General features: G+C 39.2%; 1 protein-coding gene across 1 annotated transcript; it reads left to right on the top strand.

Annotated features, from left to right (window-relative positions):
• Positions 1-646: 646 nt before the first annotated feature.
• Positions 647-14451, top strand: LOC136666267 (leukocyte immunoglobulin-like receptor subfamily A member 3). The gene is made up of 10 exons (XM_066644365.1): positions 647-658; positions 1755-1947; positions 2434-2697; positions 3743-4015; positions 11937-12215; positions 12330-12668; positions 13394-13660; positions 13811-14009; positions 14106-14207; positions 14317-14451. Exons 1-9 carry the CDS (start codon positions 647-649, stop codon positions 14137-14139), a joined length of 1860 nt encoding a protein of 619 aa, XP_066500462.1. The 3' UTR covers positions 14140-14207; positions 14317-14451.
• The last annotated feature ends 6606 nt before the right edge of the window (positions 14452-21057 follow it).

Here is a 21057-nt window from a genome sequence, read left to right as displayed (position 1 = left end):
ACATGTAATGATTTATATTTACATCACATAGGTTTCTCCTAGATTTAAAGATTTACTGCAGCAGCTCTGATATAATTTATTTGACTGTTAAGTGTAAGTAATTTTCAGTTGTTTTTGTTTGACTTTAAATAAAGCTTCTTGTGTTTCCTTAAGCTTTAATCCAACAGGAAAGTCTAATTTTATAAATAAACTAAAACTAATGGCTCTGCCTCTCACCGTAAACAAAACATTTACTACAGTTTCTCTCTTAAATATAAAGGTGGAAAATTGGGCTTTAAAGAGAAGTTCAACAGTTGGCCAGTTTATGATTCACATTTAATACCAGCTCTACATGATTATAAATACAAACAATTATTTTACGTGGCATCACTGCCCTCTGTAAAATTGTGTCAAATGGACTGAATTTAATACTTTTCAAAATTATGTCACTCATTTGACCTTGGTAAACAGGACTTCTGCAGATATTTACAGGTTCACCGCTTATTTATGGAAAAATGTTAAAGCCACTGATCCAAATTTCTATTTACGCATCTGAGGGCGAAGGGAATAAAGGGGTTATTGTCAAACTGTACAAATGTATTTGTTTAATGAATAAAAATTCTACTAATTACATAAGATATTGCTGCAGGTGGAGATTTCAGAGGACATGTGGTCACAAGTATGGGAAACCCAGTGTTCGTATAATAAGTCATAGACCTGGAGGGACTTCTGTTGGAAGAGTCTAATCAGATTTGTTATTACTTCCAAACTTAATTCAGGTTAACCAGATCTCACTTTCCCTGTTGGAGGGAGTGCGGGGCAATAGCTGTAGATCATGCCCATACAGTTTGGAGCTGTCCAACAATTCAGCACTTTTGGGGATGAGAAGGGGAGATTCTATCTATCTATTGTTACACTTATATAGCACATTTCTAGACACCCAAGGACGCTTTACAATCCACACTGCTCAGAACACTCAATCCACACACACTGGCGAGAAGCGGCAGCCAAACGCGCACAGCATACTCTCGACCAGGAACGACCGTCCACCTGGAGGACTGCATCGGGCACTAGGATTTCACCAAGGACAGAGTGCCAATCGATATCTGGGCGCACACACATTCACTCACACATACAGACATTCATTCACTCACACACCAGGACAGTTATTAGACAGAAGCCAATTCATTCATCAAGAGATTAGTTTCCAATATGATGGGTCTTAATGTGGAGGTGTCATTCAGGTGTTGTTCTGTGTATCTTGGAACAGCCCCTGAAGGTCTATCTCTCAAGAGTAGATCTTTTAATTTCAAAATTGTTATTTATATACATTCTATGGAAATGCTGACCTATTCCATACATCTTCCATACAAAAGAGACAGGGGGAATGAATGTGAAGAAATGGGACTTTTACTCAAGTTTCACTCAAGAAAATGGTTTTTATGCTTGATGTGCCTGTCACCCTCAGACTTAAACTTGACCTCATGAGTCTGTTCTTTTTTAGGTCTTTATAGCAGTGTTGTCACTGTACTTTTTTAGTTGTTTACTTCTTGTTTTAGGATTTGATGTATACTTGGAAGAAAAATAAAATAAAATATGTTTAAGATAATATAATCAGTTAAATCATGTATTATTACAACTTTATAGCACAACATTTAACACTAATTACAACTTTTGTTTTTTTTAATACAGTGAGTCCTAAACCTGTGTTGTTCATAGCGCCCGATCAACATGTGTTTTAAGGAGACTCTGTTGCTCTGACATGTGTCGTACAGGCAGGAGGAGACACTGAGTGGAATTACATCTGGTTTAAAGATAATAATGAACTAAAGCAGTTCAGTAGATCACAGGAGATTACAGTCCGCTCTGTTACAGAGTCTAACAGCGGTAAATACACCTGCAGAGGGGAGAGGAAAAGTGACTCTCAGAAGTCAGAGATCAGTGCTGCTGTTACACTGACTGTGTCTGGTGAGTCTGTGGGTTTGAGGTGTATTTTTTTTCTAATTATGATGTATGTAATAACAGTGTAAATATATTTATTTATTTGGAAAATGCATTAACATCATTTGCAGGAAGCAGACTTAAACATGATATTTTATCTTGTCATGTTGCTCAGGCCACAGTGTTGTGTTGTTAAAAAGTAATAAGTAACTTTTAATAAAAAGTAACTTTAAATAAAATGTGTGTAAGTTTTCTGTAGAACTCTGTCTCCAGTCTGTTCATCATCAACACCAATGAAATTCTCCCTGACTAAAGAGCTCCCAAAGCTTTGTATTTCTAGCTTTTCAGAATGCTATTGATAATTATAAGTTTGGCCATTTTTGGTTTGTTTCTTTAGAAATTCTTTCACAGAAAAATCACAGCAGATATTTTCAGATACAGTCAGAAATTGAGAAGCATCAAAAATGGAGATAGAAAATTTTGTGACAATAAACATTTGTGATCTTTGAACAGTGAGACCAAGGCCTACAGTGAAGGTCCAGCCAAATCAGAGTGTGTTCATCAGAGAGAGAGTCACTCTGACATGTGACATACAAAGTGGAGGTGACTGGAGTTATGTGTGGTACAAGAATAAAAGTCCTCTTCCCAGTTCTCAGAAGGAATACATCATCAGTTCTGTTGCTCAGTCTCATGGTGGTGTTTATACCTGTAAAGGAACACGAGCATCAGGCCGAATATACACACACACCAGTGACTCTGTTCCACTGACTGTATCAGGTGAGTGTGTCACCTTTATTACATTATTTCTATTATAAGTGTTATTAATTTAGAAATTCACTATAAATCTATTCATGTTTCTGTTATAGCTGAAGGAGATTATTGTGGATTCAGTGATGAGGGGAGGGGGCTGATTCTTAAATGTACACTTCCTTTCAGACCCATAGTTCACAGCAGAAGAATGGATTTTTAACACTTCCAGTAAAACTGTATTCATAATGCATTATATACAGTATCTTATAATGACTGTTATACTCTTGTGTAATGATCATAAACAGAAGTGTGTGACTTCAAAAAGGCAGGTGTAATAATGTAATATAATCTCCATTTATAAGAACATTGTACACAATGTAGCAGCAGGGCCTCTCATGTTCGTAGCTTTAGGGGTTGTTTTGGGGTTATGTGTCATTGTGTGTTATGTGAGTGGGGGATGTAGTTTTGTGTGTGTGTGTGTCTGGTGTATGACAGTTGACCGGGGCATGCTCATACCTTGTAAGGTGCTATGAATGTAGGTATTTATATTTAATAAGTAATTATACAGTGATTATATATGCCATATAGCACATTATAAATGCAGGATTTATAGGTAAGGTAAGGTTTTACCTGATTTAATTAAGGAGTGTAGATAAAGTATTAAGTGTTGTTTATCTGATGGGGACAGTTTTGGTGGTTTATCGGGTACAACACATTTTAAGAAGTTTAGATTTTATTATTTAAATATTTACTCTGACTGTGAGCTGCCACATTTGAGTGGATGGGAGATTTACTGGAGGGAAGATTAACTGAGAGGACAGTGAGCTTATATTCACACACAGAAAACAGTCTAAATGTTCTCATGTTTATATACACTTTGTAAACTACAGTGTTTAAAAAATGCTAAAAATAATAAAGGTAGCAACATTTGCATCATTTGTAATGCTTCTGAGACTCACTACAGTGTGTAAAGTCTGCTATGTGTTTTACTCTTAAACTTTAAACCAACGAGAGAGAGTAATTTCCAAATAAAAAGACATTAATTCAAATATCACACTATTTTTTGTTATAGCAGTAAAAGCTCCACCTACACTCACTTCAAGCCCTAAAAGACATGTACTGACAGGAAAGACAGTGACTCTGTACTGTACACTGGGTCAGTCTGCTGGATGGATGTTCTACTGGGTTATACCCCCACAGAGCTCTGAGATCAGAACCAGCTCCTCCATCTACACCATCAGCTCAGTTAATGACTCTAATGGAGGTCAGTACAGGTGCAGAGCTGGCAGAGGAGACCCAGTCTACTACACACACTACAGTGATGCACTCTGGGTAAATGTCACTGGTGAGTAAGAGACTTTCACTAAGTGATGATATTTATTGCTATTAGGACTGAACATGTAATGATTTATATTTACATCACTACACACACAAATAGTCAACATTATTCAGAATTCATAACACATCTTCCTTCCACAGCGTCACATATTTATCTGTGAAGTTCAGGGAGTGGGGTGATATATGTTTGTGAGATGAAACAAATGAACATATTTAAGAAACAGACAGACACAATACAGAAAGAAAAACATCTGGGAACTGGTACTGTGCAATATGCTTTTAGTAAAACCAGGGATGTGAAATAACAAGGAAGAAAGAATAAATAATATTTCATATTGACTCAAGAATTTACTCTTTTTTTTATTTATTTAACTGTAACATATAACAAAATTTCAGTTGTTTTTAGTCAGCTTTTCAGTCAATCTAATTGTCTTTTCCTAAACATTAATTAATATGTTCATAAAAAACATAATCTGCTTCCCACCAAAAACAAAGTATTCATTTACCGTATTTTCCGCACTATAAGGCGCACCTAAAAAACTCAAATTATCTCAAAAGCCGACAGTGCGCCTTATAATCCGGTGCGCCTTATATATGGACCAATATTGAGCCAGGTCTCGCAACTACGGTAAGCAGCCGCCTACTTCATTTTCTTCCGCGCGCGGTGCATGCTGGATATATACCGGTATATATTTCATTTCCATTTGTTTTTTATGTAAAGACCCCAAAATGGCTCCTATTAAGAGACACGCATATGACGCAGAGTTTAAACTCAAGGCGATCAGTCACGCAGAAGAACACGGGAATAGAGGAATAACTTAGTAAAGTGAGCTTTACGTGTTTATTTTGTGTGTTGTGTGATTTTAACGTTTGAGCAACGTTGAGTTATTGATATATTGTTATCGCTTTGCACTATTTCGAGTGTTACTATATTGTGATTATTATTATTATTGAATCGAGGAAAAGTTACCTCCCCCCACTATGTGGGGTATATTAACATTGCACTACATGTTTTACCTTAAACTACGCTGGGTTGTAATCTATTAATAAAGTTGAACTGACCTATCTGACTGTTTTGTTGACATTCCCTTTAGCGCAGCTCCATCTAATTGATGCATAACGTAACCCCCAGCCTCTACTGTAGCGTCTATTGTATGCGCCTTATAATCCGGTGCGCCTTATATATGGACAAAGTTTTAAAATAGGTCATTCAATGAAGGTGCGCCTTATAATCCGGTGCGCCTTATAGTGCGGAAAATACACTGAAGTCAAGCCAGCCCCCACTTGGAAAAGCTTGGTCAAGCCAGCCCCCACTTAGATTTGGTGGAACGTCGTATTCTGAACATTACGGTAATAGCGTGCAGAGGAACAAATTTCCAGATAAAAGCCAAGAGTCAATGACAGGAAATGTATGTAATAAATAAATAATTTTCTAAACAAATAATAAATGGATAAACAACAAATATTTGCTATTTTGTGGAAATGATGAAGATTTTAGGACATGACTCTCAAGTCACTCTGATGTGCCATTTAAAAAAAAGGCCCTTTGTGTAGTCCTATGTCTGTAAATTTAATTTCTAAATTTATATAATTATTAAAAGAAAACCTTTAGTTTGCACAGAACAATTTCACTTCATAATCATAGTACCACATCTGATTATGTCACTCACTGAATATCAAGTCATTCTGATGTGTCATTTCAAAATAAAAGCCCTTTGAATTGTCACATTTCTGTAAATTTATTTTCCGAATTTAAATAATTTTTAAAAGTGAACTATTAGTTTGCACAGAACAATTTCACTTCATAATCATAGTACCACATCTGATTATGTCACTCACTTAATATGAAGTCATTCTGATGTGTCATTTCAAAATAAAAGCCCTTTGAATTGTCACATTTCTGTAAATTTATTTCCAAATTTACATAATTATTAAAAGTGAACTATTAGTTTGCACAGAACAATTTCACTTCATAATCATAGTACCACATCTGATTATGTCACTCACTGAATATCAAGTCATTCTGATGTGTCATTTCAAAATAAAAGCCCTTTGAATTGTCACATTTCTGTAAATTTATTTCGAAATTTAAATAATTATTAAAAAGAAACCTTTAGTTTGCACAGAACAATTTCACTTCATAATCATAGTACAACACCTGATTATGTCACTCACTTAATATCAAGTCATTCTGATGTGTCATTTCAAAATAAAAGCCCTTTGAATTGTCACATTTCTGTAAATTTATTTCCAAATTTACATAATTATTAAAAGTGAACTATTAGTTTGCACATAACAATTTCACTTCATAATCATAGTACAACACCTGATTATGTCACTCACTTAATATGAAGTCATTCTGATGTGTCATTTCAAAATAAAAGCCCTTTGAATTGTCCCATTTCTGTGAATTTAATTTCAAATTTACATAATTATTAAAAGAAAACCTTTAGTTTGCACAGATTAATTTCACTTCATAATCATAGTACCACATCTGATTATGTCACTCACTTAATATGAAGTCATTCTGATGTGTCATTTCAAAATAAAAGCCCTTTGAATTGTCCCATTTCTGTAAATTTATTTCCAAATTTACATAATTATTAAAAGTGAACTATTAGTTTGCACAAAACAATTTCACTTCATAATCATAGTACAACACCTGATTATGTCACTCACTTAATATGAAGTCATTCTGATGTGTCATTTCAAAATAAAAGCCCTTTGAATTGTCCCATTTCTGTAAATTTAATTTCAAATTTACATAATTATTAAAAAGAAACCTTTAGTTTGCACATAACAATTTCACTTCATAATCATAGTACAACACCTGATTATGTCACTCACTTAATATGAAGTCATTTTGATGTGTCATTTCAAAATAAAAGCCCTTTGAATTGTCCCATTTCTGTGAATTTAATTTCAAATTTACATAATTATTAAAAGAAAACCTTTAGTTTGCACAGATTAATTTCACTTCATAATCATAGTACCACATCTGATTATGTCACTCACTTAATATGAAGTCATTCTGATGTGTCATTTCAAAATAAAAGCCCTTTGAATTGTCCCATTTCTGTAAATTTATTTCCAAATTTACATAATTATTAAAAGTGAACTATTAGTTTGCACAAAACAATTTCACTTCATAATCATAGTACCACATCTGATTATGTCACTCACTGAATATCAAGTCATTCTGATGTGTCATTTCAAAATAAAAGCCCTTTGAATTGTCACATTTCTGTAAATTTAATTAAAAGTTTACATAATTATTAAAAGGAAACCTTTAGTTTGCACAGAATAATTTCACTTCATAATCATAGTACCACACCTGATTATGTCACTCATTAAATATTAAGTCATTCTGATGTGTCATTTCAAAATAAAGGCCCTTTGAATTGTCCTATGTCTGTAAATTTATTTTCAAATTTACATAATTATTAAAAGTGAACTATTAGTTTGCACAGAATATTTTCACTTCATAATCATAGTAGTCATGTTCCTATTTTACCTTAGTGAAATGATTGTACACTATTAAAAATAAAGCTGCTGTCAGAGGTTCACTGTCACGCCCTCGTCCTGTCATGCCCGTTTTCCTCGCAGTCGCCTTTAGTTTCCCAGTCGTGTTGTTTCTTCCTTTTTCATAGTCATGTGGTGTTGTTTCTCTCCCACTTCAGTTCAGGTTGTTTTTGTTTCCTAGTCGTTTCATTTTGTTTCCAAAGTCATGTCGGTTTGTGTAATTCTCATTTGTAGTCATGTCATTTCGTTTTTCTCCCCAAGCCTTGTCATTTCTTTCCTCTAAGTATCATTGTTTTGCCTCCAGTGTATCCATGTCTTGTTTCTTAGTTCGGTCTGTCTCTGTCGTTTTCCTCATTTCATTTCATATGTCTAGTTGTTTCTGTAGTTGCCAATCTTTGTTTTGTTATATCTTTTGTTTCATTAACATTACTGTGTTTTAGCAAGTGTGTCCGCCTCCGTCAGTCCGCCCCGCTAATCATAACAGAATGACCAATCACTATAAGGATGCAGCTAACACAGACAATCCTTTTGCGAGGTGTGCTATTCGCCGGACGCCATTCCGTATAGGCCCGTAAGGGTATGTTTTAAAGGCGGCTTCGGAATGGAGTAGCCGGCTCCAGCTCATGCCCCCTGCCTCTGTGGACATCGTCGCAGGGCCTCCTGTCTCCGTGGACGTCGTCGCAGGGCCCCCTGCCTCCGTGGACGTCGTCGCAGGGCCCCCTGCCTCCGTGGACATCGTCGCAGGGCCTCCTGTCTCCGTGGACGTCGTCGCAGGGCCCCCTGCCTCCGTGGATGTCGTCGCAGGGCCCTCTGCTTCCAAGGACGTCGCTGCACTCCCTCCTGATCTCCAGGAGAAGCTTACAAGCCTCTTGGCACGTCTGGAGGTCTCCATCCCCCAGTTGTTTTGATTCCCATGTCTGTTCCTGTTCGTGTTCAATCCCGGTAAACGTCCTGGTCCCTGTTCCCCTGCCAAGTCTTATCCAGTCCCCTGTTAATCCAGTCCAGTCCACATTTCAGTCTAATGTCTTATCACCTGTCTTTTCTCCTGTCTTGTCTCCAGTCCAGTCTCCATTTCAACCCTTTGTCCTGTCTCAAGTCCAGTCTCCTGTCCATTCCCAACACCCAGTCCCGTCACCTGTCCTGCCTCATGTCCAGTCCCCATATCCATCCAGTGTTCAATCAAATGTCCTGTCCCCTGTTCAGTCACTTGTCTTGTCTCCCTTCCAGTCTACTGTCCTGTCACCTGCTCCTGTCCAATCTTCTGTCTCTGGTTCTGTCCTGTCCTCAGTTATGTCCCCTGTCTCGTCACCAGTCTCTGCTCCTGTCCAGTCCCATTACCCAGTTCTTCCATATGTTCTGTCTCCATTCCAGTCTCCTGTCCTGTCACCTGCCCATGTCCAGTCTTCTGTCCCTAAACCTGTTCAGTCACCTGCTTCTGTCCCGACTCCAGTTCCTAGTCTCGTCCAATCCCTGTTCCCATCCATTGTCCTATCCATGTCAAGCACCCTGTCCAGTTTCCTGCTCCGGTCCAGTCTCATGTGTCCACTCCCGTCCTGTCTAGTCCTTTCCAGTCTCAAGTCCTGTCTCCTTTTCCCTTTTTTCAGTCACCCGTTCAGTCCCGTCTGCTCTCCAGTTTTGTCTCCAGTCCGTCCCCCTCTTCATTCCAGTATTTCATCACCTGTCTCTAGTTCTGTCTTGTCCCGTTTCTGTCCTCTGTCTTGTCCCAAGTCTCTTCTCCTGTAGCCCCCCTTTGTCAGCCTCCTGTCCTGTCCCGTGTCCAGAGACAGGAGCGGCTGGTGCCGCCTTCACAGAGACAGGAACTGCGGGTGCAGCCTTCACGGAGACAGGAGCGGCGGGTGCCGCCATCACAGAGACAGGAGCTGCGGGTGCTGCCTTCACGGAGACAGGAGCGGCGGGTGCCGCCTTCACGGAGACAGGAGCGGCGGGTGCCGCCTTCATGGAGACCTCCAGACGTGCCAAGAGGCTTGTAAGCTTCTCCTGGAGATCAGGAGGGAGTGCAGCGACGTCCTTGGAAGCAGAGGGCCCTGCGACGACGTCCACGGAGGCAGGGGGCCCTGCGACGACGTCCACGGAGGCAGGGGGCCCTGCGACGACGTCCACGGAGACAGGAGGCCCTGCGACGATGTCCACAGAGGCAGGGGGCATGAGCTGGAGCCGGCTACTCCATTCCGAAGCCGCCTTTAAAACATACCCTTACGGGCCTATACGGAATGGCGTCCGGCGAATAGCACACCTCGCAAAAGGATTGTCTGTGTTAGCTGCATCCTTATAGTGATTGGTCATTCTGTTATGATTAGCGGGGCGGACTGACGGAGGCGGACACACTTGCTAAAACACAGTAATGTTAATGAAACAAAAGATATAACAAAACAAAGATTGGCAACTACAGAAACAACTAGACATATGAAATGAAACGAGGAAAACGACAGAGACAGACTGAACTAAGAAACAAGACATGGATACACTGGAGGCAAAACAATGATACTTAGAGGAAAGAAATGACAAGGCTTGGGGAGAAAAACGAAATGACATGACTACAAATGAGAATTACACAAACCGACATGACTTTGGAAACAAAATGAAACGACTAGGAAACAAAAACAACCTGAACTGAAGTGGGAGAGAAACAACACCACATGACTATGAAAAAGGAAGAAACAACACGACTGGGAAACTAAAGGCGACTGCGAGGAAAACGGGCATGACAGGACGAGGGCGTGACAGTGAACCTCTGACAGCAGCTTTATTTTTAATAGTGTACAATTATTTCACTAAGGTAAAATAGGAACATGACTACTATGATTATGAAGTGAAAATATTCTGTGCAAACTAATAGTTCACTTTTAATAATTATGTAAATTTGAAAATAAATTTACAGACATAGGACAATTCAAAGGGCCTTTATTTTGAAATGACACATCAGAATGACTTAATATTTAATGAGTGACATAATCAGGTGTGGTACTATGATTATGAAGTGAAATTGTTCTGTGCAAACTAAAGGTTTGTTTTTAAAAATTATTTAAATTCGGAAAATAAATTTACAGAAATGTGACAATTCAAAGGGCTTTTATTTTGAAATGACACATCAGAATGACTTGATATTCAGTGAGTGACATAATCAGATGTGGTACTATGATTATGAAGTGAAATTGTTCTGTGCAAACTAATAGTTCACTTTTAATAATTATGTAAATTTGGAAATAAATTTACAGAAATGGGACAATTCAAAGGGCTTTTATTTTGAAATGACACATCAGAATGACTTCATATTAAGTGAGTGACATAATCAGGTGTTGTACTATGATTATGAAGTGAAATTGTTATGTGCAAACTAAAGGTTTCTTTTTAAAAATTATTTAAATTCGGAAAATAAATTTACAGAAATGTGACAATTCAAAGGGCTTTTATTTTGAAATGACACATCAGAATGACTTCATATTAAGTGAGTGACATAATCAGGTGTTGTACTATGATTATGAAGTGAAATTGTTATGTGCAAACTAAAGGTTTCTTTTTAATAATTATGTAAATTTGAAATTAAATTTACAGAAATGGGACAATTCAAAGGGCTTTTATTTTGAAATGACACATCAGAATGACTTCATATTAAGTGAGTGACATAATCAGGTGTTGTACTATGATTATGAAGTGAAATTGTTCTGTGCAAACTAAAGGTTTTCTTTTAATAATTATATAAATTTAGAAATTAAATTTACAGACATAGGACTACACAAAGGGCCTTTTTTTTAAATGGCACATCAGAGTGACTTGAGAGTCATGTCCTAAAATCTTCATCATTTCCACAAAATAGCAAATATTTGTTGTTTATCCATTTATTATTTGTTTAGAAAATTATTTATTTATTACATACATTTCCTGTCATTGACTTTTGGCTTTTATCTGGAAATTTGTTCCTCTGCACGCTATTACCGTAATGTTCAGAATACGACGTTCCACCAAATCTAAGTGGGGGCTGGCTTGACCAAGCTTTTCCAAGTGGGGGCTGGCTTGACTTCAGTGAAAATACGGTAGCTTTTAACTTGAGGAACAGAATTTATAAAAACCTATATTTTCACTCATCAATGTACATGTAAATAATAGGGTTCTGTGTAAAAAGCCAGTTGTGTTTCCACTAAAAACCTCTCATTGGTTAATTCTGTGGAGAGCTGTGCTCATTTTTGAAGAATTGTTTGTTCAAGACTAAAACTATTTGGGGTGCATAAATCCAGGAAGATTTTTAAACTGATGTTATGAAACGTTTAATGAAAAATTTACTCTTAACATATTCACTAGTAAATATTTCAGTTCTGATTAACTAATGTTTCAGTAAATATCATTCATTATTATAAGGTAAATTCATAATATAAGCTCTCTGTTTTCAGAGCGTCCTACAGCTGTGGTGTCCAGTATAAAGCCTGATGTACATGTGTTTAAAGGAGAGAGTGTCACTCTGAGATGTGACATAGAGGCAGGAGGAGACACTGAGTGGAATTACATCTGGTTTAAAGATAATAATGAACTAAAGCAGTTCAGTAGATCACAGGAGATTACAGTCCGCTCTGTTACAGAGTCTAACAGCGGTAAATACACCTGCAGAGGGGAGAGGAAAAGTGACTCTCAGAAGTCAGAGATCAGTGATGCTGTTACACTGACTGTGTCTGGTGAGTCTGTGGGTTTGAGGTGTGTTTTCTTGTTAATTATACTGTATGTAATAATCTTCTCCCTCTGTATAAACGTGTTTGTGTCTGTTCTATTCTCCATGTCGTCTGTGTCAGGTGAAGCCCAGGCAGTATTGAATGTGTCTCCACAGAGGTGGCTGACTGAAAGAGACTCAGTGACTCTAAGCTGTGAGGTTAATATCTCCTCTAAAGGCTGGACGTTCAGCTGGTACAGAGCTGTTCCCTACAGACAAGGTTTAACCCAGATTACAGATGTTCATGGTAAAGTGGTGTATTCTGTAGAGCTCCTGTCAGACAGCAGAAGAGGAGCTGGAGGCTCCTACACTCTCAGTCCTGCTGCTCTGTATCACACAGGAGTTTATGTGTGTGGAGCAGAGAGAGGAGAACCAGCCTTTCACACACAGTACAGCAGTCCACAGCCGCTATGGATCACTGGTGAGGAACTAGAGCCAGTGAAGAATATACAGTCAGAACAGTCTCACTACACTTCTGTTGATTTTTACAGTGAAAATGAGTTTATGTCCTCTACAGGAAACAGACTTTAATACGACACTGAGTCTAAACACATTGCTCAGGACACAGTTTATATTGTAAATTTCTGCAAATATAGAATTAATAATTAACTGTGCATTAAAATGTGTGTATGTGTGTTCTTTGTAGAGGCAGTGTGTTTATTTTCACTTAGATTTAAAAAGAGCTGCTCACACTCTTTGCCTGTGTCTACTGTGAAGGGACACAAGCTCTCAGACATATTTGTTTTTCTCATTTCATTTACCTCCAGTGAATATATCCACTTCACATACACACAAATAATGTCTTTGACTTTGTACTTATAAATATGCTCAGAGAAATCCTGCATGTGTCCAACTGCTCCATAACAGAAGAGCTGAAGAACTGAGGCTCAGAGCTCTGTCCAGTGCCTTAGAGCTCAATACTATTCTGTTCATATTTATTAATACAAAGTCAAAATACTTGATCTGTGTTTGAATCTGAAGGAGACATATGCACTGGAAGTGTGAAATATCATTTAAACACAAGTGTATCTTCCTCCTCAGTGTGTTTTATTCATTAAACCAGTTCTTTCTGTGGACAGTGTGTTTCTGAAGCATTATGTTAGTATTCAGCAACGTGATACACATCCGTCTTCTGTGTATTTTCAGGTAACTCTCCTCCAGTGTCTCTGATCATCAGTCCCAGCAGAACTCAACACTTCAGCACTGACTCTCTCTCACTGAGCTGTGAGGGACACAGAGACTCTGCTGGATGGAGAGTGAGACGATACACACACAGTGGGAATGTGTCCAACTGTTCTTCAGTTCCAGGGTTTACCTGCAATATCAGCTCCCTCTCCACATCAGACACTGGAGTTTACTGGTGTCAGTCTGAATCTGGAGAGAGCAGTGATCCTGTCAACATCACAGTGCACAGTGAGTCTCCACTATTCTCATCAATAATAGGGGCTCAATACAGAGGAGTGATGAGAAATATAAAAGATAGTAATTATTTAATAACATTTCAAATGCAGTTAAGCTCTTTCCCACAGTAACACTTTATTTACTCCTGTTTCTATCCTGCAGGTGGTGCTGTGATTCTGGCGAGTTCTGTCCACTCTGTGTCTGAGGGATATTCTCTGACTCTCCGCTGTTTATATCGCTCCACAAACTCCTCACTCCTCCCAACTGATTTCTATAAAAATGGAGTACTTCTCCAGAAGCAGACGACAGGAGAGATGACCATCCATAAAATCTCAAAGTCTCATGAAGGTCTCAGTCAGAGGTCTGCTGCTTTATTTATATTTTCACTGAACAGTTAACTCTGACCTATTTTACAATTATTTTATTGTATGTGTGTGTGATTCATTGTCTGGTTCAGGATCTCCATCCTCAGTTCTCAGAGTGCTCAGTAGTCTCATGGCAGTGACTCCTTATTTGATAACCTCCATTGTGCTGGGGGTGAAATGCCACAGAGCCTGAGGTAAGAACTCGGATTTGAAATAGTTTCTCAGTTTAAACTGTGATACTTAAACTGTATCATAACATCTGATCAAAGACTAATGTGCAGTGTATTATTGTGTATTTCACAGTTAAACCTGATGAGGTGAACAGAACCTACGCAGTGATAGAAGCTGAAGAATCTGGATGATATTTGTAGTACAGTATTTTACATTATAATATTAATCATGTACTTTTCAGATCAGAAAAAAAGGCTTTCATTTGCACCTCAGCATTCAGCAGCTTCATTTCTGCTCTGTCAGTGAGAGCAGTTGTATTAATGCAGCAGCTGTGGACTCTTACATCAGCTTGTGATAAAGCTCACCCCTTCACCGCAAAGTGAAATGGTGGGAGGTGTTCTCTATGGGTAGAGTCCTGAGAGGCCTGAGAGGATATAAGGTTGACTCGAAATAACACCGAGAGGTTCGACTTTATTGGTTCCCTTCCACCTTTATTTACACACCAGACTTTATATTACTATATACAATATATATACACGCGCGCTCCTTATGAACAAAAAAATATTAACAAAACAAAATTCTCTATTAGCAGAGACAAAAAGGATAAAGACAACCAAATCAATTGAGTCTTATTATGCACTTAGGTTATGCTTCTCTCGCTACGGTCTAGCAGAGTCCTCCCTCTTTTCCCCTTATGTGGTATATATATAGGTAGCCCCGTCCCTTAGAATATACCATTCCCTTAAGAGGTAAAAGTTATTGTATCTTGGATACACAAGTTTCATAAACAATAAAAATAACAATGAACTAACAACTTTACCAAGATTCAATTACGGCCATGGCATGTTTAACATTCATTCATAATATCAATATTTATTAGTTAATATATTTTCCCTCTTCTAGATGCTAGTTCTCCCTTCCCTCTGTGGAGAATGGATTCAACCAGGTAAGTAAAACTCAGCATCAAGAGATAGTACTCTTTTCCCTCTCACATGACCCGTATGCAGGTGAGTAAGTACAGGTAAGTATACATATAATGGTTTCTCTTGGTGATGTGTCACAGGTACTGTACATCATCACACACCCCCCTCCTTAAGCTCAACGCCTTCTCAGCGGCGGGACAGGTAGTCAGCTGTTACATTTTGGGAACCTTTTCTATACCTTATAGCAAAACGATAGGGCTGTAATGACAAGTACCATCGTGTGATTCTAGCATTAGAGTCTTTCATTCTCTGGATCCACTGCAAAGCTTTGTGGTCTGTCTCTAGAACAAAGTCATGTCCAAGCAAATAATACTTTAAAGAGTCAAGCGCCCATTTGATAGCGAGAGCCTCCTTCTCGATGGTAGAGTAGTTAGTCTCATGTGGAAACAGTTTCCTGCTTATATACAGGATAGGTTTTCTCTCATCGTCCTCCCCCTGTAATAAGACAGCACCCAACCCTGTACCTGATGCATCAGTCTGCACAATAAAAGGTTTCGAAAAGTCAGGGCTGGCTAAAATTGGTTCCTGGCATAATGCATTTTTGAGGTCTCACAGGTCTCTGTCCATTTAACCCTTTGAGGCATGTCCTTCTTGGTTAAATCCGTCAGTGCTGCTGCTTTAGTCGAAAAATTAGGGATGAACCTGCGGTACCATCCCACAAGACCTAAAAATGAATGTACCCTCCTCTTTGTATTAGGCTGGGGTGTTGCCCTCACAGCCTCTACTTTGTCCACTTGAGGTCTTATTTGACCCCCGCCCAGGATGTAACCTAGATATGAGACCTCCTCACGAGCGAGATGACATTTGCTTGGGTTTGCTGTCAGACCTGCATCTGCGATCTTCCTCAGGACAATGCCTAGATGTTGTAGATGTTCTTCCCATGATGAACTGTAGATCACCACATCATCTATATAAGCTGCCGCGAAGTCCTCTGTACCTCTGAGAATGTCGTCCATTAACCTCTGGAAGTTGCAGCTGCACCATGTAATCCGAATGGCATTGTACGGAAATGGTATAGTCCTGATGGTGTTCTAAATGCAGTCAGTTCTTTAGTGGACTGGCTGAGTGGAACTTGCCAATATCCCTTGCATAAATCCACCGTGGACAGAACTTTAGCCTTCCCTAGCCTCTCTATTAGGTCATCTGCTCTTGGCATGGGATATGGGTCAAAAGCGGACACTGCGTTTAGCTTTGAAAAGTCAATGCAAAACCGTAAGCCTCCGTCTTTCTTGGGGACCAAGACGACAGGGCTGCACCATTCGCTCTTCGACGGTTCTATTACTCCCATTTTGATCATTGCTTCAACTTCTTTTTTCAACTCTGGGACACGTCGTGCTGGAACTCTGCAGTTGAACTGTCTAATCGGCTCATCTTTGATGAGTCTGATGTTATGCTGGGTCACGTCTGTTAATCCTGGTTCATCTGAGAAAAACTTAGGTGGGACCACATGCAGTAGTTCTTTTTGTTGCTGTGATGTTAAGTGGGGCACCTTTGGAAGAACGAAACCTTCGTTTCTTGTGGGGAAATACTGTTCGGCCACCTCGTCTTCATCATGAACGGCCCTTATGCATAGCTGCTCCGAACTCTTATTCTCAGGCTCCTTCCAGGGTCTCAACATGTTAATGTGGAAGCTCTGAAATTTCTTCTGTCTGTCAGGCAGGTGGAGTTCATATGTAGTTTCTCCGACTTGTCTTTGCACTTTATATGGCCCCTGCCATTTGGCTAAAAGCCCAGTGTCACTGGTGGGTAGTAGAATAAGTACTTTCTGCCCGACTTGCAGAACTCTCTTCCTTGCCACTTTATCATACCAGTGTTTTTGCTGTTCTTGAGCTTTCTCCATGTTTTCATGGACAGTACTTGTCAATTGACTCAACTTGTCTCTGATCTTCAAGACATACGTTAAAATGTTCAGTTTCTGTTCACTCTTCTCACCTTCCCAAGCTTCTTTCAGGACATCCATCGGACCTCTCACCTGTCTTCCGTAAAGGAGTTCAAATGGGGAAAATCCGGTGGAAGCTTGAGGTACTTCACGATACGCGAACAGCACATAGGGTAACCACATGTCCCAGTCTGTACCGTTGTTGTTCGTCACCTTCTGTAAAGCTTGTTTCAGAGTCTTATTGAAACGTTCCGTCAACCCATCAGTTTGATGGTGATATAGTGTGGTGTGAATACTTTTAATGCCTAATAGATCGTACACTTGCTTTATCTGTTTTGAAGTGAAGTTTGTGCCCCTGTCTGTCAATATCTCCTTCGGGATCCCTACTCTTGAAATAAGTTGTATCAGAGCATTGACAATTTGATGAGTTTTAATGTTTTTGAGGGCAAAAGCCTTTGGATATTTTGTCGCATAGTCGCATATTACTAAAATGTAACGGTTGCCGTTTTTTGTTCTAGGTAACGGCCCTACTACGTCCATTGCTATGCGAGAGAATGGTATGTCTATTATAGGCATGCTCACCATAGGCACTTTGTCTGACTTTTTTAGAGTTGCAGTGAGTTGACATTCCGGGCAATTATTGCAGTATTTAATCACATCGGCATACTGACCTGGCCAGTAAAATCTGTATGCTATGCGGCTGAATGTTTTAGCTTGCCCGAAGTGGCCTGCCCAGGGATCTGAATGTCCCATTTTAAGCACTTTCTCCCTAAGGCTTACCGGGAGTACTAGTTGCTCACCTTTATCAGTGATTCTATATAGCTTGTTATCTTTAATCGCTAAGTGGCAACCTTTATCAGTGTTGTCACTATATTGTTTGCTTTTTTCAAATAGTGGTTTTAAAGTTTCATCTAAATTTTGGAGTCGTTCAAAGTTAATGGGTAGACTAATGTTATCTGTATCTGGCAGTTCTATTTTCTCCAGACATTTGGTTCCCATAACTTTTGCTTTCCTTACATCTCTCCTTGTCTTTTTTTTAGTTTCTGCAGCATATGGCAATTCCTTAAATAGTTCTGTGGTTTCCTTGGCTAATTTTTTTTTGCTTTGCCTGGTCACTACCATAGCCTCTGCCATTTTTACATTTTTATAGTTCAATAAATCAATCAAAATAGGGATGTCTCTGCCTAGTATGATGGGATATGGAGCGTTTTGTACCACGCCTACGCGTACCAGGTAGGTTTGCCCTTTGATTGATATATTAACCTCAGTTGTAGGATAAATCTGCTCATCACCATTTATGCATCTGACCTTTAACGTACCTGTAAGGCTATATTGAGAGTTTTCAAGACATGCTTGTGTGACTAAAGTTTGGCTTGCCCCTGTATCTAATAAAGCCCTAAACTGTTTGCCATTCAATTTAACTGTTACTGTGGTTTCATCACTACATTCCTGTGTACTAAAGGGATTTTCTTTTCTAGGGATGTAACACAGTTGGTTAGAGCTAGTGGGAGGATATTGACATTCAGAGCTTTTGTGTCCTGTTTGGTTACAGCTAAAACATCTTATTTTTGGTTTTTCAGCTGAGCTTTTAATGGACTTATGCCACTGCATTTTAAAGGCTGGCTTTGAACATTCAACACCACTACCATAGTCACGTCTCTCAAACTTACTGGTCTGCTGTTTGGTGAAGGTTGACTTTCCGAGCTGGAACTCTCCCTCAGCTTGCCGTGCCGCGATGAAAGCTTCTGCCATTTCAACCGCTTGCTCCGCAGAAGTCGGGCTGCGTTCCAATATCCAGCTCTTCAAGTCTGGATTGATTACGCTCAGGAACTGTTCCAGAATGATGGTTTGTCCGATGTCCTCTTTGGTCTTGTCTTTTGGACGTATCCATCTCTCATAAAGTCCCGTGAGCCGCGTGAATAGTTCCCTTGGCGTCTCGTTCTTTAATACGTGCCCTTTACGGAAACGCTGTCTGTATGTCTCCGGGTTAATCTCAAACTTCCTGAGAACAGCCTCTTTCACTGCTTCAAATCATTTATGTTTTCAACGCTCATGGCGACGTAAGCTGCTCTTGCCTTTCCTTCCAGCAAGGGGACCAGATGAAAAGCCCAATCCGTTTTCTGCCATCTAGCCGCTAGCGCTAACCGCTCAAACATTATGAAGTAATGTTCGATGTCATCCTCGTCTTTAAGTTGTGGGAGCATTGGCCACGCTACCTGTGTTGTCCTTAATTGATCTCCCATCGCGTCGTGTGCACTTACTGCCGGAGTCGCGGGTCTGTATATTCTTGTGTGCGATGCTGTTGTGGAATGCTCCGTTTCCCGGTCTTGTTGTACTCCACTTTGGCCCCTCCGTACTTCTTCCTGTAGAAGGCCTAACTGGTGTTGCAGGGAACGCCACCTCTGCTCTTGCTTCGTCGCTTCTCTCCGCAGTTCTTCATCTCTCTGTTGTTGAGAACTGAAAAAGCTTTCGAGCATCTGCTGTAAGTTGGTGATCTCCGATGTATTCCCTTTGTCGGTGGTTGACTCGCATTCCTCTTCTTCGCTCTGTGTCTGGGTGACTGGTGGTTTCTTGGGAGCCATCTTCTCCTAGTGGTAATTAATGGAGTTGCACGACGCTCCTCTGCTTTTCAGTGTCGTACCTTTCTCTCGTTTCTTGTCGTGGACTATATGTGGTTGCTGTCATCAGGTTCGTAGTCACTGCCACCATTTGTGATAAAGCTCACCCCTTCACCATCGCAAAGTGAAATGGTGGGAGGTGTTCTCTATGGGTAGAGTCGGGCGAGAGGCCTGAGAGGATATAAGGTTGACTCGAAATAACACCGAGAGGTTCGACTTTTTTGGTTCCCTTCCACCTTTATTTACACATCAGATTTTATATTACTATTTACAATATATATATACACGCGCGCTCCTTGTGAACAAAAAAAATTAACAAAACAAAATTCTCTATTAGCAGAGACAAAAAGGATAAAGACAACCAAATCAATTGAGTCTTATTATGCACTTAGGTTATGCTTCTCTCGCTACGGTCTAGCAGAGTCCTCCCTCTTTTCCCCTTATGTGGTATATATATATAGGTAGCCCCGTCCCTTAGAATATACCATTCCCTTAAGAGGTAAAAGTTATTGTATCTTGGATACACAAGTTTCATAAACAATAAAAATAACAATGAACTAACAACTTTACCAAGATTCAATTACGGCCAAGGCATGTTTAACATTCATTCATAATATCAATATTTATTAGTTAATATATTTTCCCTCTTCTAGATGCTAGTTCTCCCTTCCCTCTGTGGAGAATGGATTCAACCAGGTAAGTAAAACTCAGCATCAAGATATAGTACTCTTTTCCCTCTCACATGACCCGTATGCAGGTGAGTAAGTACAGGTAAGTATACATATAATGGTTTCTCTTGGTGATGTGTCACAGGTACTGTACATCATCACACAGCTCCACACCGAGTCATCCACCGTTTTGTCTAATGATTCTACTTCACATTATAAATCAGTTATTGTGCTGACACCTAGTGTCCTGGAGGTGTCAGAGGTTCTGTATCAAACCTATTTTATTATGAGCCATAAACACTTTCATTCAGGGACTTAAAAGAATCTTTAATGTGAGTTTCAATTTATAGGAAACTAAAACTTTTCTCATAAATATTATTAATGTAAATGTAAATCTTCACCAAGGCTGTTTAATCTTAATAAAATAAATTGAGCAGACCATTTTTAAAATAATTAATATATTCTCAATACATTTTAAGTTCTACTTTAGAAGACACTGTGAATATTTGCTTGTTTTTTTTGTAACAAACATTACACATTTATAAAAAATGTTTTCACAATTTTGAGTTTTGCAATGAGCAGAAATGAGCTTTAACCTTTAACCAAAGTCTCTAGGGGCTGCTGCCTTTACAAACAAACCAACAAACAAATAAATAAATATTAGAATATCCATCCATCTTCAGGTAGAAAAGGTAAACTTATTTGTGAACAACTATTAACTCAGG

The sequence above is a fragment of the Hoplias malabaricus genome, chromosome 14 (genome assembly GCF_029633855.1).
Source record: "Hoplias malabaricus isolate fHopMal1 chromosome 14, fHopMal1.hap1, whole genome shotgun sequence".
NCBI lineage: Eukaryota > Metazoa > Chordata > Actinopteri > Characiformes > Erythrinidae > Hoplias > Hoplias malabaricus.
Note: the sequence above shows the minus strand (reverse complement) of the source record. Positions and strands in the feature narration are given on the sequence as shown.